Here is a 26,211-nt window from a genome sequence, read left to right on the forward strand (position 1 = left end):
CCTGGGATAAAGTCCTGCATTGGGCTCCCTGCATGGAGCCTCCTTCTCCCTCTGCCTGTGTCTCTGCCTCTCTCTCTGTGTGTCTCTCATGAATAAATAAATAAAATCTTAAAAGGAAAAGAAAACTGTCATCTCTAGGGAGCCATTTATTTACTGATGTTTATCTACTGACAGTTTTCAACCTGCATAACCAGATAGAAGCATGGCTTGATTATGAGACCAGAGGGGCATAAAAGATGCCCTGGGAACTTCTGCACATATCTTAGTGTTCAATCCAGGGGCCACTGTGTGCAAATGAGAACACGGGAAGCTTATGCTTGGCTTCTCACAGGTCTCTAATGCCTGCCGATACTCTGTTCTTGATGCATAATATCCTTTGCCTGAAGATGAAAATCTTAAATGAGTATGCTCAGTGGAGTCATGAATTCTTCAAATATCTGAACCTGTGAAAGTTTTGCAAAAGATAATAAGTATGCAGAAAAAAAGGAAGGTAAGGAATGCTGAGGAGAGATCACATCTGAATAGAATGATCATGCAAGGCCTCAGTGAGAAGGTAACTTATAAGCAAAGGTAATGAATCTTGTAAGTAACTAGGGAAGAACATTCTAATCAAAGGAAAAGATTTGTGTAGAGGGGGTGGGGCAGGGGTGCCTAGGTGGCTCAGCTGGTTAAGTGTCTGACAACTTGACTTTCCGCTCAGGTCATGATCTTAGGATCATGAGACGGAGCCCCACGTTGGGGTCCGTGCTCAGCTCAGACACTGCTTGAGATTCTTTCCTTCTCCCTCTACCCTTCCCTCTGCTGTCTCTCTAAATTTAATCTTTTAAAAAAGGCACTGGGGCAGAAATATGCATGTTACCTTTGAAAAATAGCAAGGAGGTTGCTGTGGCTCAAGCAGATATGAAATAAGAAAGTAACAGAAAGCCAGATTGAATAGGGTCTTGTAAAAAACCGTAAGGACTTTTTTTCAAGGCAAGAGTGACTTGAACTGTTAGTATCATTGACAGCTGAAATGAGGACAGAATGGGGCGTGGTGGAGGAAGGACAAGAGTAGAAAAGGGAGACAAGTTTGGAGGCCATGAGAATAATCTAAGTGAGAAATGGCAATGCAATGGACCACTGGTAGTGATAAAGACAGGACAAACAGTCACATTCTGAAGTAATGCCAAGACAGGATAGAGGGGACACAAAGAGTCAACATATAGAACAAAAGCTGAGAATCAGCAATTCAGACTGGGAATGTTAGTGGTGTGAGATGTCTGCATTAAACATCCCTGCAGAGGGACGCCTGGGTGGCTCAGCAGTTGAGTGGCTGCCTTTGGCTTGGGGTGTGATCCCAGAGTCCCGGGATCGGGTCCCGCATCAGGTTCCCTGCATGGAGCCTGCTTCTCCCTCTGCCTGTGTCTCTGCCTCTCTCTGCATCTCTCATGAATAAATAAATAGTCTTAAAAAAAAGATTAAATAAACAAACAAACAAACAAACAAACATCCCCTCAGAAATGTCTAGTGGGCCGCCGGCTGCAGAAATCTTGAGTTGGGAGGAGCGGTCTGGGCTAGACTTTTGAAAATCACCACCAAATAGATGGAATTTAAATCTAGGCAACTGGATGAGATTACAAAGGGAGGATGTAGCTGAAGATGGGCTCCAAGGACTGAGTTGTGGGTTCTCCCAATTTAAGAGGCGGGAGACATGAGGAAAACCAACAAGAGAAACTGAGAGTATGTACTGTGAGACAGGAAGAAAAGCAGAAGAGTATGAGGTCCTAAAACCAAAGAAAATAAGGTTTCAAGAAGAGTTCAAGGGGGAGCCTCTGGGTGGCTCAGTCAGTTTAGTGTCTGCCTTCAGCTCAGGTCATGATCTCAGGGTCCTGTGATCGAGTCTTGGGGGGGTATCCTGTTGGGAGGGGAGGGTTGCTTCTCCCTCTGCCCCTCCCCCTGCACGCATGTGTTTTTCTCTCTCTCAAGGAAATACATAAAATCTTAAAAAAAAATTAGAGTTGAAGGGAGATGTCAGATGAACTGAAATAGATTCAGCAATGGAGGTTACTGCTGACTTCGATGTAGGCAGTTTCCTGAAATGACAGGTCAAAACACCTGCATGGGGATCCCTGGGTGGCGCAGCGGTTTGGCGCCTGCCTTTGGCCCAGGGCGCGATCCTGGAGACCCGGGATCGAATCCCACATCGGGCTCCCGGTGCATGGAGCCTGCTTCTCCCTCTGCCTATGTCTCTGCCTCTCTCTCTCTCTGTGACTATCATAAATAAATAAAAATTAAAAAAAAAACAAAAAAAAACAAAAAAAAAAAAACACCTGCATGATGGGTGTAAAGGAAAGGGGAGGGAGAATAATCAGGGCAGCAAATACAGAAAACTCTGAGGCAATTCTGCAATAGAAGAGAAACAAAGAAGCTGAGTAGTAGCTAAAGGGAAATGGGAGTGAAGAGAGGTTCTTTTTGGTTGCTTAAGCTGAAAGAAATGACAGTATTGTTATGATTTGGGAGAAGGGATACAAATTATTTTTATTTTTTAGATTCATTCATTCATTCATTCATTCATGAGAGACACACACACACACAGAGAGACAGAGATGCAGGCAGAGGGAGGAGCTGGCTCCATGCAGGGAACCCAATGTGGGACTCCATCCCGGGTCTCCAGGATCGCGCCTTGGACTGAAGGTGGCACTAAACCGCTGAGCCACCGGGGCTGCCCTACAAATTATTTTTTAAAAACAGATTAGCATGTACCAGGGCTCTGGGTAGGATATACCATACCAAAAGTGCTAGGTCATTCACAGAAATGAGCCAGAGTAAAAATACTGAGGAGGTACCATGTGTCGCCAATGTTCTAGGACTTTACATGTATTAATTCTTTTGATCCTCAAAACAATATTAAAGGAGATTCTATTATACACATGTTACATTGAGGAAACAGGTGGAGAGAGGTTAAAAAACTCACTGATGCTTACATAGGTAGCAAGTGTTCTGATTTTGAACATAGGTGGTTTGATCAAGTCCATGCTCTGAGCTACATCCCCCCCCATTCCTCATGCACCCTCTCAGGAGTGGTGATAGCTCTCCAGGTGGAGATGCTCAAGTTATTTGCTTCTGTGCTGTTTTCTTTTTCTAAGACTAGTTTTAGGTTCACAAAAAAATTGAGAGGGAGATACTGAGATTTCCCATATACCCTCCAGCCCCATATATTCATTGACTCCCCTCTTATCAACTTCCCCCCACCAGAATTGGTACATTGGTTCTAACTGATGAACCTATATTGCCACATCATAACCACCTAGAGTCCAAAGTTTGTTGTTTCTCTTAAGATTTTTAAGTAATCTCTACACCCAACAAGGGGAAGGGGCTCAAACTTACGACCTCAAGATCAAGAGTTAGCATGCTCCACCAATTGAGCCAGCCAGGGGCCCTGACCCCCAAGTCCATAGCTTTTATTATGGTTCATTCCCAGTGTTCTACATTCTAGGAGTCTGGAAAAAGATAGAAGGACATGTATCCACCTAAATTACAGCATCATACAGAGCATTCACTGACCCAAAAATCCTCTGTGCACCTATTCTTCATCTTTTCCCTCACTCCTCACTGAACACCTGCAACCTTCGATCACCTTACTGTCTCTATAGTTTTGTTTTGTTTTTTTTTTCAGAGTATTGTGTAGTTGAAATCATACAGTTGATAGCCTTTTCAAATTGGCTTTTTTCACTTAGTAATCCCCATTTAAGTTTCCACCATATCTCTTCACGTATTGACAGTTCCTTTCTTCTTAGTCTAAATAATATTCCCTTGTCTGGATGTTTCACAATTTACTTACCCATTCACCTACTGAAGGGACATCTTGGTTGCCTTCAAGTTTTGGCAATGAATAAAGGTGTTATATACATCTGTGTGCAGACTTTTATGCGAACATAAGCTTTCAACATCTCTGGGTAGGATACCAAGGAGCACAACTGCTGGATCATATGGTAAGAGTATAGGAGGTTGTTTAGAAAACAGCCAAACTGTCTTGCAAGATGACTGTACCATTTTACATTTCCACCAGCAATAAGTAAGTGTTCCTGCTGTTCACATCCTCACCAGAATTTGGTGTTATCAGCGTTCTAGATTTTGGCCATTCTCATAGGTGCATAGTGGTATATATTTCATTGTTAATCTGCATTTCCTTGCTGACATATGATATAGAGCATGTTTTCATATGCTTACTTGCCATTTGTATATCTTTGGCAAGATGTCTGTTAAGGTCTTTGGTCTGTTTTTATGTCAGGTTAATGGTTTCTTATTGCTATGTTTTGGGGTTTTTCTAAAGATTTTATTTGTTTGATTATCTATCAATGTGGAGAGAGGCAGAGAGGAGGAGGAGAGGGAGAGGGACAAGCAGACTCCGTGCTGAGCAGGAGCCTGACTTGGGGCTCAAGCCAAAACCAAGAAACACTTAACTTACTAAGCCACCCAAGTGCCCCTCTTATTGCTAAGTTTTAAGAGTTCCTTGTATTTTTTTTTATGATGGCCCTTTACCAGATGTGTCTCCTACAGGTATTTTCTCCTCTAAGTCTGTGGCATGTTTTCTCATTCTTCTGACATTGTCATTCACTGAGCAGTTTCTCATTTTGATAAAAGTTCAGCTTATCTATTCCTTCTTTCACAGATCGTATCTTTGGTGTCATTGTCACACCCAATGTCATCTAGATTTTCTCCTATGTTATCTCTTAGGAGTTTTATAGTTTTATATTTACATTTGGGCAGGGTGGTCAAGTTTTATTTCTGGTACTTAAGAGAGAAATACATCCCTGCCAAAAATTTATGAACCCTAAATACCCAGTATACTTGCAGTGGAATATTACTAGTTGCATACTGACATAAGGTTTTAAGAGAGCCATGCAGACTAATTAATTAAAAGCACTAAAATCAAAGTCAATGTTTTAAAGTTTTAAAAATAATGTTTTGTTCTTCTGCTTACAGGTAATCTAGAAGATATAGAAAATGATCCCCTATAATCCCATTACCTGAATATAACTACTAATAATGTTTGGAGTATTTTCCTCCATTCTTTGCATGCACGCACACATATAGAAAATAAAAATCACTGGAATCATAGTGTATATAGTTTTACGTTTATGGCATTCTTTCAACACATAACATTGAAAATATTTCTCCATGTTCTTCAGAAGTGTAATTTTTAATGGCGGCATAGTATCTAGATGTATGTGTGTGCGCCAACATTAACCACACTTTCCAAATTTCCCCATTGCAGACAACACTTAGAGAAATTACTTCAAACACAAATTTCTACCTCATTGTTGTCTTGGGAAAAGGCTGAGTTAAAGGATAAATCTTAAACCTCTTAAATACACTGATAAACTTTCAGTATACCAGCTCAAACTTGTTACTCCCACCAGCAGCATACTAAATACTTTCCTCAAATTGCTGTGTCACTTTGACAAATAAAAACTACATGTGAGTTCCTCTGAACATCATTTTCATATGCTTATTACCATTCGTATTTCTTTCGTGAACCCCTCATTCATGTCTTTGTTCATTATTCTATTGAAATGTTTACTACTTTTCTTAACATTTACTAAGGTACTTTAATATTATGCATATCAATCTTTCTTCTATCTCCATATAAGTTTTTCTCCCTTTCAATGTATTTTGTTTTTTTGATAATTTGACATGCAACATTTACAATTTCTCTCCAGTCAAAACTAAGAGCTTTCCCTCTGATCCTTCCACTGTTTTTATGCTTAGAGAGAAGGCATGTTCTAGATGAAATTCAAAATCTCAGACAAAACTTACTAAAAAGTTGAAAAGAACAGGAATTTTCATCCTACAAGGTTCATTTTAAAGCATTTTCATGATCTTCAAGGGAAGATACTATTTGTGGGGAACAAAGCTAACATTTAATGGGTATCGATCATGTTTAAGATTCTATTTAGACTTTTTCTACTTTTATCATCATTTTACAAACTTGATTTTATAGACTGGAAACTAAGAATATCAAGTAGTTAAACAGTAGTTTAATAGAAAAGTCAGAGCTACTCTTAAGGAGAGCTTGTTTAACTAGACTTCTCTACCCCAAATCAGTTACCTCTTCATCGATTTTCTCTTCTAGGGCATCAATATGACGTTCTTTAAGAAATCGTTGTGTTTTTTCCAACTGGTATTTCACTAACTCCTCTATGGCATCTTTTTCTTCCTTGTCTACAAATTCCTGTACTGCTTCACCCATTCCCCTTTCTGTTAGAAGTGAGAGCTGTACATTCTGTAAAAGAGGTACAAATCACAGTGGATATAGAAATGAGTATCTATTCCTTACCAAATAATTCTTTATAAGCCAAGAAAATTACAGTGTAATGTTACCAGGGGAAAAGAGAAAAAAGTTATCTAGCTGCTGAAGGGAAAACAAAAGAAAACAAAACAATGGACAGTAAATAAGCCTACTAATAAATTTTATGGGCCAGAATAAGTAAAAATAAGAAACCGGAGTAGTGTTTAAGACAGGTGGGAATGCAGAGGCGTGAGTGGTTGGGATGTAGGGTCCTGAAATGGTAAATGATGATTTAAGAGATTAGGTTAATCAATGTAGTAGGCAGAATAATGGCCCCCTAAAGATGTACACATCCTAGTCTCTGAGCTATGAATATGTTACATGGCAAAGGAGAATTACAGCTGGTTACAGATGGAATTAAGGTTGCTAACCAGCTGGCTGTAAAATCAGATTGCCAGGGACTAAGCAGGTAGGTGCAGTGTAATCATGAGCATCCTTAAAAGTGGAAGAGGGAGGCAGAAGGAGGGATTAGGAGAAGATCTAACTGGGGGAAAATGGCCAGAGAAATGGAACACAGCTGGCTTTGGAGGTGGAATGAGGAGGCCATCAGCCAAAAAATGTAGACACCTCTAGCAACTGGAAAAGATAAGGGAATGGATTCTTCGCTAGTTTCCAGAAAGGAGCACAACCCTAACACCTCAATTTTAGGCCAGTGAGACTGGTGTCAGATTTCTGACCTACAGAACCAATGCAAATTTGTGTTATTTTCAATTATTAAGAATGTAGAAATTTGTTTCAGCAGCAAAAGGCAATTAATAGAACCAGATCTTAAAGTGGCATAAACTCATGACAATAAAAGTAGCTTCACCATCCTATGGCTGTCTTAATAAAGTAGTTCTGAAATTACACGCAGATGCAAGAGAGGTAAATCCTGGATTCAGAAATATGCAGTAGAGAGAAAAAGAAAAAGGAGAATAACATCAACAATAATAGCCACAATAATAGTAACACGATCAATTAAGCACTAATTTTTCTTGATATAGAGTAACCAGAAGTGAGTGTAATTAACTATTGTCCCACTTAGTTCATGGAAACATCGTGAGGATCCCTTTTGTTTGAAGTGCCAATTATACATATCCTAAATTAAAGTCTGTTATCTTACTGTAGCCATTATTCAACATGTAGGCTATAATTAAAAAATTACCTTTTCTGCAGTTTGAAAATACTGTTTTACAAGGTCTTCTACTCTTAGGGTTGTTCCTTCTGAAGGTTTTGTAATGAGCTTCCCAAAGTTGATCTCTTCTCCTAAAAAAAGAAGTCCGTGGAAAATAGTAGCTTCTGTGACAGTGTTAAAGTGCCCAAACTTAAGGCAGGTTTGGCTCAGTAGAGGAGGTATGGCCAAACTTTATTAATGATCAGCTAGCTTATCATGGTAAATTTTGAGGCAAAAACATGGCATTTTTGCTAATAGCCATAGTCTTTTCCTCAAAATGTATTATTTCTTTTCCTATCTCCAACTCTTATGTCTCCTATAGCTATTCTCACAGGGTGAACTTCAGACCTCTGATCTCCAAGACCATTTCAGGGGCTGTTCAGGGACAAAACTTGTTTCATAACGACACCAAGATGCTATTTATCTGTTCCACTACAGTGCCATTTGCCCTGATAATACAAAAGCAATTGCTGGTAAAATCACCAGTTCTTATTAAGAGTCAAAGCAGTATCTTGGAACTCTACAACACTCACTACACAGTTCAAAACAAAGTAAGCCAATTTCACTTAAGAATGTACTTGATGGGGATCCCTGGGTGGCGCAATGATTTGGCGCCTGCCTTTGGCCCAGGGCGCGATCCTGGAGACCCGGGATCGAATCCCACATCGGGCTCCTGGTGCATGGAGCCTGCTTCTCCCTCTGCCTGTGTCTCTGCCTCTCTCTCTCTGTCTGTGACTATCATAAATATAAATAAATAAAAAAAAAAAAATTAAAAAAAAAAAAAAGAATGTACTTGATGAGGGCAGCCCGGGTGGCTCAGTGGCTTAGCGCCGCCTTCAGCCTAGGGTGTGATCCTGGAGACCTGGGATCAAGTCCCACGTCGGGCTCCCTGCGTGGAGCCTGCTTCTCCCTCTGCCTGTGTCTCTGCCTCTCTCTCTCTCTCTCTCTGTCTGTCTCTCATGAATAAATAAATAAAATCTTTAAAAAAATAAAAAAGAATATACTTGATGAAACTGCAGAAATTATTCACTTAATTAAATCTCAGCCCTTAAGTATGTATCTTTCTAATATTCTGAGACAAATTAATTGGATGTATGCTTACAGCACTTTTGCTGCATTCCTAAGCAGGAGAGCTGTCTCAAAAATAGTAAAGAATACAAAGAATACTGGGTAGGAAGCTAAGAAGCATAGGGTCCAGGACCTACTCTGCTGATAGCCTCTGTCAGGTAAACAAATATTAACTGTCTAGCAAATGTTGGACCTGGCCATGAAAACAAAATGGTGAAAAGACATCCCCGCCCATAAGAACAAATGATTATGATAAAGGTGGGAAGTACTACGAGAGGTAAGAATAGAGTATGACACAGAGAAGAAATACCCTAATTCTTCTCAGAGAAGGTTGAAAATAATGTGCAGATATCAAATGTACCTATCATTTGAATCAGACTTTTAGAATGAATAAGATTACCATCATCTGAACCAAGACTTGGAGAATGAATAAGATTCACTAAGTAACCAGATTCATTAAATAAAATTGGAAAAAGAAAAATAAGTACCACAGCCTGGAGGCTAGAGAGGAACAAAGTTTAGTGTGCCTCTTACAAAGTGCTGAAGGTAAGTGAAAGGAAATCTTTTTTAAATTTTAAGACAGTAGAATTAATACAGCTTCATAAGTATAATCACTACATTTTATATGCTGGATACTATGTTTAGACTATTCACACACATCATATCATCTAATCCTCACTATGATTCTATGAGGCAGGCTCAGTCATTATTCTGATTTCACAGACAAGGAAATCAAACATCAGAGAGCTTATGTTATTTGTACAGTGTCACACATGTAGTTAAGGGTCAGAACTGGCCAAAAAAAAAGTTTTCAATAAAATACACAAAAAGGCTATTATTTCCATTTAGCAATTTATGTTTAGACCAAAAAGGAATCATTAGAATAAAACTGACTATGGATGAAACTCAAGTAACAATGTACTAGTTTTATTTTATGTATTATTATGAATTCTTCACCCATAAAATCTCAAGGGATTGATAAGGATAGATAATTAAAGTAAACCACTATCAATAAGTAACTAGTTAAAATTCACAGGATAAAAAAATAATTATCTGATAAGGATGTTTTCCTAAAACAGTATTTTATGAGTTCCATTTATATATCTGAACGAATAACAACATAACAGCATTTGGTCACAATCTGACATTGAAAATTGAAGCTCACTAAATCTCCGTTAATAAAAACCTAAATAGCTTTACCTATAAATAAGGGCCATATTTTTGTCTTTAAATTCTGACTCAAAAGCTTTAAAGAGACTCTATATTTCACATGATCAATATTTCTTAGGAAGAAGCACTATTTCAGCTGGATGACCTATTTTTATAAAGGCATTAAAATATGGGCAATTAGTTTTTTATGAAATTTAATTAGAAATTAATTATCTGATCATCAGAAACATCAAACTATGAGACACCTCTTATTCTAAAAGACTGGAGTCTTCCTAAACCGTGTATACCTGAAAGTTGAAATACCTGATGCAAAATTCAAGTATATTCTCTGAACATTAATAATGTATAGTCAATAATATATATCTTGAGCAATAAATCTCTTAAGTCTGTGTGCACTGTTACTAAGCAGCACTGTTTTAAAAAACTGCATCTGCAGAGAAAGTATCCCCTTTATTTATTGATATCCACAGGTTTAAAAATGATTACTGATTTTTAGAAGATGAGATTTAATTATTCCACTGCCAGTCTAAGATATTAGAAATAATCATATAAAAATGTTTTCATTATTTGCTACTTTTTACTGAAGACTGATTTTTTTGTAAACCCTGTACAAAGCATTTTTTTAATTTGTGAAAATAATTAGCTTACCCGTCTTCTCCTTTTGTTCTCTATGCCTGAAAAAATGGATAACATCTTTTGGATTAGCTACCCGATCCACAAATTTCTGGCTAAAGCGAAGAACACTGAAAGGCTCAAAACCTCCACTATAGTCCACCTGGAAATACAAAATAAGCTATGAAGGTCTAGAAACAACATTTTACCAATTTTCGTTATTTATGTTTATGCTCAATATTTTTAAATTAAATAAATTAATGTTCTACAATATATGTTTAAGATCATGATGGTGTTATGTTTTATTCTACTGAGAAAATAAAGCTTCAAAGGTTTAAGAGCTTACACAAGACGTTTTGCTTAATGGACCCAAGATACAACAAGAATTAATGGACCCAAGAACAAGTCTGAATGACTACATCTCCCTATGACAGTAACAGCCTAGGCACCAGGAGAGTACCATCTGGAAAGGAGGTGAAATTGCTAAACATAAATATTTAAACTTTTAAAAGAAAGAAAATTCTCCACTGAAACAAAATGCCTTCCCTAGATGCATTAGTTAATGGGTCTATCATTTTAGGGATATACTTTCAAACTAAGAAAGAAATGCTGGGAAAATCCATGCAGGAAAAGAATCCAATATGTCACCTTTGAGAAATGATTACCTTTAAAACACAGAACCTATTTAGAAGTCACAGTCCCTCTCATCAAGGCAGGCTCTAAGTTAAGAAATTTACAGTCACACAAAGACTGTATAAGAAATGCCTACATACAAAGAGAAATGCATACTACATTTTTTCCCCAAGAGATATCATTTCCCTAAACTAGCTGTTCCAAAAACAGGCTCTGGGAACCAGCATTGTACTGCACATCACTGGCCTATCCAAACTATTCCCTAGCCTGTACCCAATTTACAGTATTTATCATACTGAGCACTAGCTGGCATCTTGTTCATTTACTGGCTACCTATTTATGTCTCTCCTCACACCTCCACTCCACATGAGCCCCATAAATTCAAGATCTCCTGTTTTATAATCACTGTGTCCCCCAGGAAGCAGAACAAATATCAAAGTTATTTGTTTACTGAATCATAAAATTAATGAGGATCCCTAGTTGATACAATGTACTTTTGGACAATTACTAATGAAAATATCTGTTCTTTTGATTCATGAATGATTTAATAATTCACTGTGTTTAGGAAAAAAAGAATGACAATTTTCTATTCAACTTTCCTTAGTTCTAATGTTATCAGGCAAACATAGATGAGAAACATGGGCTCTCTACCCAGATAAAGGGAACTATGTGGTTCTCCCAAAGCAACTATGTATGACATCTCTATACTAATCACTTTATAAAACAGAAATGCTAAATGCTCAAGCTACTGGGTCTCCCCAAAACTCTTCAGACATTTTATCAATGATACTCAAGCTTAGCTTGATTTGTGATTTTCTGCTGCTAAGAGTCACAAAACTTGTTCACTAAACAAACTTCATGTAGGACATGTCTACAATGTCCTAGGCATTCTGCTAAGGGCCAGGGATACAGCCATAACAAAGTATAATTTTGGTTGTCAAGAAATTCACAAGCTGACTGGGAGGACAAACATGTAAATAGTAAGTACAAGCAAAATGAGAATGGTGCTTAAGAAGCACATACAAAGCAGATGGAGGGCACAAAGGTAGAAGTGCTGATTCCAAAGGGGAGGGTCATGAAAGGCTCTTGAAGGAGATGCTATAGAAGGAGAGAAGCACATTCCACACAGCAGAATCAGCATGGGCAAACGTATGGAAGAGTAAAATAAACTCCACTGGACCCAGGGAATAGTAACTTTTAGTCTAACATAGCTGGAACTTAGAAGGTTCTGGCAGAGAAAGGAGGCAGAGGCCAAGGAAGTCAGTTTCAGTTTTGACTAGGTCATGTAAACACTCGAATGCTATGCAAGAGTTTAGACTTGTTCCTATTAGCGCTAGGGGATCCTTAAGTCATTTTCAGCAAGAAAGACATACAAGATTGTGTTTTGGCATTAGTGGGAATGGGCTGTGGGGGGCAGTGAGAAACTAAAAGCAGAGGCAGGAAGGAAGATGCATTTACAGGCTAGATAAGAGAAAATCAGAGCTCAACCTCAGCAGTGACAATGGGATTAGGGCCAGACTACTTACAGCGCAACAAGTAGTATTTAATTCATTTTGATCTTGTAAATCTATGAGGTACAAACCAAGGGACCCAAGATCTGGCTACTCAAGTTCATGCAGCCAGTAGTGGCAGAGCCAGAATCAAACCCGGGCATTCGGGCTCTAGAATCTACTTTTTATCTACTCACAGTATATCCCAGTGTTTCTCAAATTTTATTTTATTTTTTTTTTTAAAGGAAAAGCCTTCAGCTTTTTTTATTTATTTATTTATTTTTTTATTTATGATAGTCACAGAGAGAGAGAGAGAGAGAGAGGCAGAGACACAGGCAGAGGGAGAAGCAGGCTCCATGCACCGGGAGCCCGACGTGGGATTCGATCCCGGGTCTCCAGGATCGCGCCCTGGGCCAAAGGCAGGCGCCAAACCGCTGCGCCACCCAGGGATCCCGTTTCTCAAATTTTAATGTGCATACAAATCTCTTTGGGATCCTATTGAATACAATTCTGTGGGTCTGATGTAGGGCCTGAGATTCTGCATTTTTAAAAATTTCCCAGGTGAGGGGCACCTGGGTGACTCAGTTGGTTAAGCTTCTGACTTGTGATTGTGGCTCAGGTCATGATCTCAGGGTTGTGAGATTGAGCCCTGCATTGGGCTCTCCACTAGGCATGGAGCCTGCTTAGGATTCTCCTTTCCCCTCTGCCCTCTGCTTCTCCCTCTCTCTCCCTCTCCTCTAAAAGTAAATACATAAATAAAAATAAAAACACTAATTGTTTAAAAAAAAAAAAAAAGTTTCCCAAGTGATGTCAGTGCTGCTGTTTTGATTATTCCTTAAGTACCAAGAGGCTCTTGGACCTCAACAAAGTCTAAGCCAGAGATAAAGATGTGGGGATCATCACTCTATAGGTGGTTCTCAAAGTCACAAGCCTAGCCTGAAAAGAGGGCTAAAAGAGAGGATGGGTCAAACACAACTTGGAAGAAAACAAGTATCAAAGAGTGATTCAGTCAGATGAAAACAAGCTACTGGCTTTGAAAACTGAGGGTCATCTTTTCCACCTGAGATGGTGGGATCAGAGCTTGATTATAGTGGACTGAGGAACAGAATGTTAAATGAGCAGTAAGGGCTATGTATTTTGAGGGGTTTGGAAGAGGTCTGTTACTTTTTTTTATATGATGATGGAAACAAGTGGTTTGACAGGTATAGGAAACACTTCAATTGTGTTTTTTAATATTCTCAAACACATCATTATTTCAACACATTTATCAAGACTTGCTATATGCCAGATCTGTTCTGAGATCTTTGGATACATTAGTTAACAAAATTCACAAGGTTCCATGCTTTCATGGAGCTTACAGTTTTGTAGTTGACAACACACAATAACCAAAATAAATACACTGTATATAGTAGGTTAGGAGGATGTGTTGGAAAACAAAGAAAAGAACAAGCAGAGGAGGATGAGTGGAATGAGGAATGCTGGTTTCTCACCACCCCAGATATCAGGGTACACCTCATTGCAAGGCTTCTTGCGCCGATGTGAGGTTGGTAAGAGTGGAGAACTGCAGGGAGGCCACAAGGAGTGAGGGGAGAGAGAGGGTAAAAGATGCACTTAGAGATTTTGGCCAACTTCTTAAATAGAACAACAGACTACTTAGAAAATGAAAAACATTAGAAAAAAATCAAAATTTCTCAGAATTAAACTATGATTAAATCAAATCCGGACAGCTTTATTATTTCTGGTGCTAGATGGTGATTGCTCTTATTACTGTATACACTCTAATTAAAGAAAAAAAATTATGTAAACCATATAGTACTATCTTCTGAAAACCCATAATGTTTCATTTATCTAAATCAGACTTACTCGCAGTCGTATAAGAGGCTTCTCTGGCTGTTGAGAATTTCCCAGACGTTCTCGTTCAGCATTTTCAAGCATTTCTTTAATCTCAAAATAAAAATACTGTCATGACTTAGGGGAAAGATACTACTGGCATCTAGCGGGTAGAGGTCAAAGAGATTATTGCTGAAATCCTACAATGCGACCTCCCACAACAAAGAATGAACCAGCCTTAAAACGTCAGTGTGTCAAGGCTGAGAGACCTGACATAGGCCTGACCAATCCATCCATTTTCCACCTCCTGGGGACATATACATGATCTCGGTCCAACAGAACTCAGCATTTCTGTGAGCCACCATGTGGACATACCCTCCTCCAGGGAAGCTGGAGAACGGGTGTCATAGGGGCTAAACAGGAACAGTCAGAAACCGCAGTCTTAATGTGAATTTTTGGATCTAATCCTCTTGAAACCAGCATACTCTTCAACTTGCCAGTTAACTGAGTTACATGTTGTCAGGAAGGCTGTGTTCTTTCTATAAAGTGCAGACAACAGACTCTACCTACCTACCTACCTACCTACCTACCTACAGCACTGTTGAGTGGATTAAATGCAAAATGTGGTCAACAATGCCCAGACTTATATAAGCAATCAATGAATATCAGTGATAACTGTAAGAATTACAGTAATTGTAAGCAACTGTTATTAAGCTGTCAATTTACATATTATTAAGTGCATTCATACACCTTCTGCAGCAGCTCTAGAATTTCTCAGAGGTTCAGAAGTGGCAAATCCGCATGGAAGGTGAGGTCTGGTACTTATGCTGAAGCTACAAGGCACACAGCAAACACATTTACAGAATTCATTTGGGGTAGTTTTCAGGGTGAAAGAGGTGCTTAATGGAGATTATTAGAGATGCTAAGGCTTTCCTCATCCTCCACAGTATCCTCCCATTCCCCAATCAAAGCCACTGCCTGCTTTCATAAATAAAATGAACAAATTATCAAATCAGAACACAAAAAAAAGAATAGATGACTTGTAGGTTTTTGAGGAGGAGGAATGGAAGGGGGGCCTTAATTAAACAAAGTCCCTTCTACACCTCCAAGACTTAAAAAAAAAAAGAAAAAAAAAACGTCTTTGATACAGTTAAATTCATGGAAAAACAGTGCTTCCTTGTGGGCTTCTTGAGACAGTAACAAACACAAAGACTTCTACTCTGTGGAAGTATTTAATTCATTGGCAATCATCTCTCAGCTAAAGCAGATCTCATCAGCTCTTATATAGAGGAATCACCTTCTCCAAACAGAAGCTCTGAATGGCCTGGGTTACTTTGGGATTATCTGGGTTAAAAATCTCTGGATGGTCAGCCAGAACAACATCTTCCATGAAAAACTGCCGAACTGTGTTAAGAGGGATTTTCTGCATATTCATTTTCCTTCCTTTGATACGCAGCAAACCGACGTGTCTGAAATGAGGGGGGAAATGAAAGCCTAGTCACACTGTAAATTCTCTCTGGAAATGTGCACACCAAGACTATCATATTTCTAACTTTCTACAAAATATTTTTTTTAATTTTTTATTTTTATTTTATTTATTTATGATAGTCACACAGAGAGAGAGAGAGAGGCAGAGACACAGGTAGAGGGAGAAGCAGGCTCCATGCACCGGGAGCCCGACGTGGGATTCGATCCAGGGTCTCCTGGATCGCGCCCCGGGCCAAAGGCAGGCGCCAAACCGTTGCGCCACTCAGGGATCCCTACAAAATATTTCTTTACAAAATCATACTCTTAAAAATTTGTTTAACAATTTGATGTTGTATCACATCAAATTGAAAAAATATATTAAACATTCTTCTGCCCCAGAATAAAATTGACTCATTCCTCCCCGTCTGAACTACACACTTCAGTGAGCAAAGACAGGCATACTATAGGCATGATCAATGTTACCAGGGCTATGACAGTAGTATCTATAGTACAGACTATTACACATACACATATTCCCTGTGAGTAGGTAATATACACACATCTGTGAAATGAATAAGCACAACTCTGAAAAATAACATACAGATTTACATCCTACTACCATAGCCTTTAAATCTATTATTATCATCACAAAAGTTAAAATCTGAGTGGATTCAAAAGGTGAAATCCATTATAAAAATTGGGGGCAGCCCGAGAGGCTCAGTGGTTTAGCACTACCTTTGGCCCAGGTCATGGTCCTGGAGACCCGGGATAGAGTCCCATATCAGGCACCCTGCATGGAGCATGCTTCTCCCTCTGCCTGTGTCTCTCATGAATAAATAAATGACATTTGAAAAAAAAAATTGAGCTTGGGGCAGTCCGGGTGGCTCAGCAGTTTAGCGCCGCTTTCAGCCCAGCGCCTGATCCTGGAGACCTGGGCTCAAGTCCCACGTCAGGCTCCCTGCATGGAGCCTGCTTCTCTCTCTGCCTCTCTGTCTCTCATGAATAAATAAAATCTTTAAAAAAAAATTGGGCTTCATCAGCATCAATTACTTTATCATATAATTCCCCTAAAGAATTAAAAGAAAAGAGATATGCTATAATGCATTTATAACCAGAAAAATCTCAACTAGATGGCATTAGATGAATTTGTTTATAAATGGACTTCTGTGAAATTAATCATCATCCATAGCACTCTAACTTGAAATTTAATCAGTAAAAATGTTGGCCCTCAACATGCCATATAAGCAGCAAAATTATTAACACCACTGGAATGCTCTCCTTTGAAAATGGCTTAAGATCTGGGAAAAGAGTTAAAGATTACATCAAATAATCTTCATAAAGTAATCTATCAAATACAAAACCATCAGTATCTTGAACCTGTTGGATGATTAAAGTATTACAGTAAGTAATTTTTTTATTTTAACGGATTTGGAAAATATAACACTTACTTCTTTACAGTTTCTCCTGGGGAAAGAGAAGTAACCACTGAACTTCCAGGTTGGGATACATAAAAGAGTTGTTGTTCATTTTTGGTTGGAGCTATTTTACACTCATGTTCATGGCCCCAGATAACAAGATCAATGAAGTCATCCAAAAATTGTTCTGGAATGAAGTTAGTATTTCCGTGTTTACTCCTGTATCAAGATTTTTAAAAATAAATATAAATATCCAGAGGTATACAAACACTTCATACTAAGTAAAGCAATACAGATCTTTCTTTTTCCATTCTTTAAAGCTTTATGACACCTCTTCCATGTGCCAGAAACTATTCAAGAGATGAGGGATGCAAAGATAATACCTCAAAAAGTGATATAATCCTCCAAAGGTTTATAAACTTGTAGGACACAGATAGGAGCCACAGAAGAGAAAGTGGTCAATTCTACACTGAGAGACAGACCACAAAAGGCTTTACAGAGGGAAAATCAGAAAAGCATAAGCTCCATCAACAGTATGGCTGAGCAGAATGAATGCAGGGAAGAGCTAGAAGCAAAATCAGAGAAGCGGCAGCATGAGCTCTATCAATAGCGAAAACATATAAATTAGTTGGATTCATATATATCTAATCATATATATACAGTCTGATTATATATATATATACATATGTCAGAAAATGAAAGTGAGTTAAGTCCAAACTTTGTAGAATAAAAACAAATCTCTAAAGATGTCCTGTCATTTTTTAGCATGTTTTGTTTACTGATAATAATGGGAGTAAGAATTTCAGTCTTACATAAGAGATGAGTTTTTCAATATTACATAAAATACTGTATGAAGATTTGCAAACTCTGGTTTTATACCTAGATCAGCTGTTATCATTAAAAGATACATGAAAACCCAAAATGAGAAAAGACAAGAAGGAAGTTTTCCCGGATATTCACTTTATCCCTGGGAATTTAAGTAAAAGTGTTCAAATACTTCAACCTAGCATTCGCTTAAGGCAAATCAATATTCATTCATTCAACAAATATTCACCACATGTCTACTATGTGCCAGGTGTCCCAGGCCTCTTCTAGATACCAAAGGCACATTAGGGGATAAAGTCCAGTTGGGGAATAAGCAATTCTACGTTATGCACACATATGTGCACACGTATGCATATATAATCTGTCAAGTAGTGGGAAGTGCTATAAAGAAAAATCAAGGGAAAAGTGATACAGAAATGGGAATGCTACTGTGCTCAGGGTGGCCAGGACAGGCTGCTCTGCTAGGTGACACACGAGCGGAGAACTGCCAGGAGGGATCAAGCCTGCAAGGGAAGAAAGTCCTAGCAGAGGGCTGAGTCCGGCAGTCCTAGAGCAGAGAGATGGCAGAAGTGTTGAAGGGAGAATGTAGTCAGTGAGTTCAAGGACGGCAAGGAGAGGAGCGTGGCTGAGCAGGATGAATGCAGGGAAGAGCTGGAAGTGAAATCAGAGAAGCAGCAGGCTTGTGGATCTAGGGATGTTTTTATGTAAAAAATACCTATCTAGGGTATGACATTATCACAGTTACTGAAGAAACACAGAATAACTCGAAAACTACAGGATGCAATTGTGCTTTCATAGACCACCAACTCTTTCATGGAAGAGGGAAGATTATGCTGGTAGGCTGAACCTCATTTGTGACTCACAAGTTGATCAAAATATCCCTCTGGAAATATTTTTGTATGACAAGGTGCTCTTCTGCTTCAGGGTCTACTTTGTTCTTCAGCCAGGGAAAGAAACTGGCCCATATACAGATACATATGGGAAATAAAATAAAATGTAAAAAGGCTCATGAACTGTCACTCACTGGGACAAACCCTATTTTTTTTATAAGTCCATGAGAGCAATAAAAAAGTATGTAAGAATACAGAGGGTTACAAATGAGCCTAACCATATTACAAAAAAACTGGAAAATCACGTTGAAGGGACCAGAGGAAAAAGGAGCTGGCCTAAGTAATTCTAGAGGTGGTGTTCTGACTTGATACAGCAAGGCTAATGACTAAAATCGCTATATAAACACTATATATTAGCTGGCAAATTTGTTTCTCAAGGGTACAGGTCAGCAATTTTGAAATTACCTAGTATGTCAACCAAGATTGAAAAATATTAAGTAAATATCTTATAGATATTATGATCCAGGTTTTTAACTATTAGAGAAAGAACTCCCAAATACAATGGAAAGACAAAAATGAACCCTGTAGGGCTGGATTAGAATAAAGTATAAACTCATGCTTGCATGTGTTTTTAACAAATACAGATGAATATGCATGGTCTCAGATACATACACTTATTTCCTTAACTCTTATCAGTGAGGGCTACAAGAGTCCTGGTGGCAATTAAACACATCTAATGGGCGTATCTGGGTTTCTAAATACTGTTCTCCAATAAAGGCAATCAGGGCTCCTTGGAAAAAGGTTGATTCCAGGGCAAGGGCAGAAAAAAACAAGATGAGCCTGGAGCATCTTGTGGTACCAGAAAGTGAAGGACATGATCAAAAGTAAATAAATAAGGGGATGCCTGGGTGGCTCAGTGGTTGAGCATCTGCCTTTGGCTCAGGTCGTGATCCCGGAGTCGATCCCAGATTCAGATCGAGCTCCACTGGGCTCCCTGCAGAAAGCCTGCTTCTCCCTCTCTCTGCCTATGTATCTGCCTCCCTCTGTGTATCTCATGAATAAAAAAATAAAATCTTTAAAATAAATAAATAAGAAGAGGGCATGCTGAAAGGACACAGAAGCTAATACGAAAGAACTCTTAATGGTCAAAACTGGAACAATTTGAGCAACAGCAAAAAAACAGCAAAAAACAAAAACTGACAGTACTGGATTATAACTCAAAGGATAAAATATCCTTGAGTCCATAACAACATAAATGAATAAATGAGAGAAGGGACAAATCTTCCTTACAGAAGAATTTCAATTAATAAATGCAGAATGAATGAGGGAAATAAAAAATAATAACTGTAACACCATAGTATTCATTGCTGGAAATAAGATCCACCGAAGGAGGCTAAAATTAGCGGGCAAAATTTTAAGGTGAAACGGTACATTCATTTAGTCTCAGAGTATTTTCCCAAAATAGTAATTACAAAATGGAAAATGGGACCTTGACACTGGAGAAATCTAGCATATACCACCTTAATCAAATGATCAATGTTTAACATCACCAGCAACTAGCCATTATCAACATCATACTACCAGTTTCCATTCCCAATGTTGCCATTCCACCTCTCATTCTGATTTAAGTTCTTGGAATCACTTAGGATTTTTCCTTCTGACTTTTTCCTACTTTGGGAAAGTAGAAAGTGCAGCAGAACTGGGAAGACCTAAACAAGGACAAACTCCAGTGGTGCAAAGTTATAAGGAGACTGCACTTATTAAAACCTGAGTCTGCTCCTCCTCCAAAACTCAGTTTGAGAGTATACATAAGGCAACAGAAGGCTGCCTTGTAAAGCCTTCTTTTCACTCAATGTTTAGTGGGTTGAAGTATCAGCAATTCTGCATTCAATAAGTATCTGTTCAATAAGTAATAAATCATATAATCAGGCCCTTTGGATTCTTCCTTGTAACTTCTTGGGTTTGTCCCTTCCACACCATTTTCATCACCATCGTTTTACACTTTAACTATGGTTATCACATAATACATCTTGCATCAAGTCTACCTTCCTTTCAATCAATCCTGCACCCAACCAATAGACCAAACTTCTTCAAGATACCAACAAAAGACAGCTGATCTAGCTATATCTAATATATTCTAGAAAAACACCTGCACATATGCACCAGGATATTCATAACAAAAACGTTTAAAAAAAGCAAGACACTGAAAATAACACAAAATATTCACCAATACAAGAAAAAGTTTGTACATATCAGTGAAAATTAATTATGCTTTTAAGCATCAAAATGGATGAATCTTAGTAATGTAATGAGGAACATAATAAGCTAGTTGAAAAATATACAACAGAGTTCTAGTTAAACCAAAACTAAATAAAATACTCATGATGGATACGTACATGATTAAACAATAAAGAAAAGCAATTTGATTATATACATATTAAAAATAGTGCTCCCCTCTGGGGTACGTGTAAAGAAATGGGGTCAAGAAAAGACACAGGTAATGTACTGGTAATGTTCTCCTTCTTTGCTGAGTATTCAATTTTATGGTTATTCTTGTATCTTATGCATAGGTCATAAATATACTTTAGAGATATGAATTTATTGGAAACAATTTCAAAATGCAGTCACACAAAGCACATGTAAGTTTTGCATGATCCTGCACTGACAACTTTCAAAGACTAAGGAACATTTATAGAACTATGGAAGCCTGGAAATAGATTTGAGGAACCTCAATACTTGACTCAAAAATTCAAAAAAAAAAAATTTTTTTTTCCCAGAAAGTACTTTTACCTGTTCTGATGAATCACAAATAAGTTAAACCAAGAGTTCTCATCTTCTTTTGGTCTCAACATTGTTACTTTTTTATTGACAAACATTCGATAGAGCCTCTCATCTGGAATGGACCCTGAAACACACATTATTTTAAAACTGGTTTCTTATTTGGTTTAAAAATGAATGTTTTGCTTCTAACTTATGTGCTTCTCTAAGTACTTCACTTTTTTATTAGAGATCTATTTGAAATCTGGAATCATTTTTTCAAATGAATATGTTCCAGGTTCTTACATGACAGCTGCTGAGAAGATACTTGTATTAAAAAATGTTTCTCATGTCAGGCATACATACCTTTGAAATCTGGAAAATGTGGAATAAAAATTTAAATTTTCTATGCTTAAATTCTTATTAAAATTTTCAACCATATGGTTTTTCACTACCCCTTTATTTATTATACATATTTTCGATCTAATATACGTTATGAGATATTAAAAAGGATAAGATAAATAAAATACTTAAAAATATTCTTATATATTGTTTTTAAATAAAGATATTATGCTTTTTAATAATATAATGACGTTTAAGTGATTCTTCCTATACCCCAAAAGATCTTAGTCTAGTGGAGAAGGCCAACAAAAACAACTAAAACTACAAATTATACATTTAAATAGTATAAAAGGGAAAAAGGATGCTAAGACGGCAATATCAGTGGGGGGAAAGTTACTACTTTATGCAGTCATTAGAGAAGGCCTTGGAAGAAAAAACCAACAATGCAAAAGCTAAAAACCAGAAAAAGTCTACTTTCTTAAAGAGAATTTCCAAAGTATAACCAATGGAACAGATGGTGGAATGCAGAACATATACACCAGAAACAAAAAAGTCAAGGCATACAAAGTCCAAGGCAGCAGAAGGCTGATCGACTTTCGTGTTGAAGCCTTAAGAACACTGACAAAATTTGAGGGTAGGCAAGTGAAAAATGTGAGGGGCAGCTTCCAGGGGGCAGGGTGTTTGTAGACTGGAAAGGAAAAAGAAAGCAGGAAAAAGAAGGATCAGTGATTCCTCACCCACACCCCCTGCCCTAAAGTCTGTAAGAAGCCTGAGAAAAGTTCATGGGACACAGAGCCTTAGGGACCAGTCAGTTTCCCTGTAGGTCAGAGAATAGAAACAACATACAGAGAGGAAACACGTTATGAGGGAATTTGCTAACTGTAAAGAGGTTTGGAGTGAGGGTGTAGGGAAGAGTTGGAGTCCAGTTAAGAACAGAAGAGGATGAAATGAGAGTTTGGGAGAAAACAGATGACTGAGTGATGCTCCAGCAGCCACCTGGGATCTTAGTCTGAAAGTGGGAAGATCACCCATTTTCTGCAGATATGATCCCTAATGTTGCAATGACTAAAATACCTGTTACCAACTTTAAAAAGTATATTCCACTTCTTGCTCTATCACTTGAGAAATCAGACATAACACTTTGATCTCATTTTCCTGATCTCTCAAATATAGATAACCATGATGCTTTTCTACTTTTTAGAAATAATGAAAACTGGACAAAGACTAAATTCCCTAGAGAACTATTTAAATAAAACCCATAATTCTTCTTTTAAAAACATATCAGAGAGACATGAATGAAGTAAATAAAGTCTTCTAAGGTTTCTACTATACTAAAAGCTTTCAAAAAATATAAAAACTAGGTTAAGGCTACAGTGTGAAATTTTTTCCTAATTTCTCTCAGGGCACTTTAAGGTTGATTTAATATGGAATATAATTTTTATAATTATACACAATATACATAGTAAGGCTATGAAATTTTTTTAAGGCTATGAAATTCATAAAACAAAGTATCAAGCTGAGCTTAATCAAAGGAAAACTCAACAAATAGTCTGAATGCACTCTAAAAATATTATTTGATTTTTTTTGTTGTTGTTGTTGTTCATACAGAATCAAGCCTAGCAAACAGGTTTTCACCTGTTGGATACCAGATAAATTGAAGATAGACAAGTTGATAAAGCAAATATTCCAAGCATTACAGATGACAGTTCTGGCCTACCACTGTCTAACAAAAATATAACATGAGCCACTAATGCAGGCCAAATTTTAAATTTTCTAGTAACCACAATAAAACAACCAAAAAGAAACAGGTAAAATTAATTTTATTTTATTTAACCAAATATATTAATAAGGTATTTTACATTTTTTCTAAGTCTTTGAAATCTGCTGTGATCTTATATATACAGCATATCTCAATTCCTCATTTCAAGCCACATTTCAAGTGCTCACTATGTACATGAGGCTGGTAATTACTATACTGGACAGTGAAGCTTCAGGTATTTCAAAGACTTTCAAGATACCAAAATGCAGTTTTTCTACTCTATGATTCTAAACATTCAAGATTCTATACCAGAGTCTAAAAGAAAAAAAAAAAAAATCAACAACAGACACTAAAGGAAATTTTTTTTTAACCAAAACTGCCATTAAAGGAAGTATTAAGGGCTAATGGTCCTTATTAAATATTAAAAAGTTTCAACCAAAACCTTCTATCATATTTTACAGTCACTCATCAGGAATAATTAGATTTGCTTCACTTTATTCCAAATAACAAAAAGTTAATTCCAGAATTTGATTTCAGTTGCTCGTAAGCAACTATTTATTAACATAAACAGTATAAAATAAAAAAATCTTACCTAAGCCATATAGAGCAATTTTTGTGCTTCCTTTTTGGAGTAAAACTGGACTGATGTCTATCTTCTCCACAGACATTGAACGTCCAAAGTGATTTACAAATCCAGCACAACTTAAAACATCCAGGGCGCAGAGTGCATCTGCCTATGTAAAATATTTTCAAAGAATATTAATATATATCTAAAAATAAGTAATCCTGTATCATATTATTACCTATTAAAGCATATTCCGGATACTACTTACATAGATTAGGATAGTATCTTCCCAGAACAAAATTACAACAGTAAAAGTATTTGTTACCTTTCTTCAATTACAAATGACCTACAATAATTTGGAACCACATGCTAAATTCAAAGTTAACATTTCATCAAAACTTATGGTGTCTTGGCTACCAAAAATAAAAACCAAGGGTGCCTGGGTGGGTCAGCTGGTTAAGTGTCCCACTCTTGATTTCAGCTCAGGTCTCGATCTCAGAGTCATGAGTTCAAGTCCTGCAATGGGCTCCATGCTGGGCATGGAGCCTACTTAAAAAAAAGACATAAAATAAAAACCAGCCCTGAAATAAGTGCTTTGTAATAGTAAATAGATGTCTTAAACCATGGGGGAAAAAAAACTAGATACTAGTGATTTATGGTATTAATGATCAGATAAAACAAAAAGCTATTTTAAGTGTAGAACCTCAATTATTATTTCCACATCATATAGGCAATACGATGATCTAATTTCTATTTAAAACTGTTGATGAGAAATCATCTCCTACAGGTAAGATTTTGAGATAAGAGACACAAAAGCACCAGGTAAACTATAAAGCTTTATACAAATGTTGGGTATTTATTCTTACTCCTGGTTACTTATTGTCAATCTCAGCACTAATGAAATAAAAGCATACTTCACATACCAATTACTATTCCCAGATTTTTTAAAATTATCTAAAAAGCAGTATAAAAGCTTATATGAATGATTCAAAGACAATTTGACTTTCTGACTCAATTTGACTAAAAATTTCTGGGAAGGACAGGAATGCTTTCCATAAACTAAAGTGACAACAAACTGTAAGAACCCTATAATTACCCCTGTGGGATCATCATGATTGCCATGAATACTAAACACTGGAATCGAAATGTTGAGATTGCCATCTTGGTAGTTCACCCACGGAAACCTTAAAAAAAAAAAAAATTAATGTTTCTATAAAAGACAAAAAAGCTGCTTTCCCCAATACCTTCCTCTAAAAAATTAATGCAATTATGGGCAAACTGAGTAAGTTGGCAGAAGACCACTAGTGTTGAGTGAGCTTTAAAGAAATTAAAGGACAAGGAACAATTCAAATAAATATCACACAGTACTACCCTAAAGAAAACACTGCAATATATGATATTTGTGAATTACATGAGATATATCTGACTAATGGAAAGTAAAGAGTGCTTCAGAATTTTAAAAGCCTTTGTATAAGGTTCTTTGAAGAAGAGGGAGGGAAGGAAACACATCATTTTGGAAACCAAGATTCAAAATTCCAGCTCTATCACTAACTACTTGTGCAATTTACAAGTCTCCCACCGACCCCTGCGCCTAGTCACCTAGCTTCTCTTCTCAGAGGCAAATGCCCATAGCAACTTCTAGTATATCTTTGTAATAATATCTTATACTTTCCTTAGCAAATAAAATGCATCTTTTTTCTTCTTACACAAATGGCAGCATGATATAGATTTCTGCACCCTATTTTTTCATTTAATATGTTTTAGAAATCATTCTCTATCAGTACACAAAGAACTTCCTTGTGCTTTCTTTGGCAAGACAGTACTCCATTGAATGGGCTATTATAAGGTGTTTAAGTAGTTACCTACCAATGGACATTTAGACTATTTCCAGTTTTTTTACTTTACAAATAACACAAATAATGTACAATGAGTAATCTTGTACAAAATTATCCTTGTGCATATAT

The 26,211-nt window shown here is 37.3% G+C and overlaps 1 protein-coding gene across 14 annotated transcripts in view; it reads right to left on the reverse strand.

The window, feature by feature from the left end:
- The window catches only part of MRE11 (MRE11 homolog, double strand break repair nuclease), a 72,571-nt gene that overhangs the window by 34,230 nt on the left and 12,130 nt on the right, over nucleotides 1-26,211 (reverse strand). For 13 of the 14 annotated variants that reach the window (XM_072726189.1, XM_072726192.1, XM_025993242.2 and 10 more), the window contains exons 5-13: nucleotides 25,344-25,431; nucleotides 24,275-24,416; nucleotides 21,615-21,729; nucleotides 17,203-17,388; nucleotides 15,585-15,756; nucleotides 14,321-14,401; nucleotides 10,371-10,497; nucleotides 7,476-7,576; nucleotides 6,092-6,265 (exon numbers count right to left, since the gene is read on the reverse strand). In XM_072726189.1, coding sequence (XP_072582290.1) covers nucleotides 6,092-6,265; nucleotides 7,476-7,576; nucleotides 10,371-10,497; nucleotides 14,321-14,401; nucleotides 15,585-15,756; nucleotides 17,203-17,388; nucleotides 21,615-21,729; nucleotides 24,275-24,416; nucleotides 25,344-25,431 — 1,186 coding nt within the window. The remainder of the gene's footprint in view (nucleotides 1-6,091; nucleotides 6,266-7,475; nucleotides 7,577-10,370; nucleotides 10,498-14,320; nucleotides 14,402-15,584; nucleotides 15,757-17,202; nucleotides 17,389-21,614; nucleotides 21,730-24,274; nucleotides 24,417-25,343; nucleotides 25,432-26,211) is intronic. The other variant, XM_072726193.1, reaches the window with a different exon arrangement.

Source organism: Vulpes vulpes, chromosome 11, assembly GCF_048418805.1.
Source record: "Vulpes vulpes isolate BD-2025 chromosome 11, VulVul3, whole genome shotgun sequence".
Classification (NCBI taxonomy): Eukaryota; Metazoa; Chordata; class Mammalia; order Carnivora; family Canidae; genus Vulpes; species Vulpes vulpes.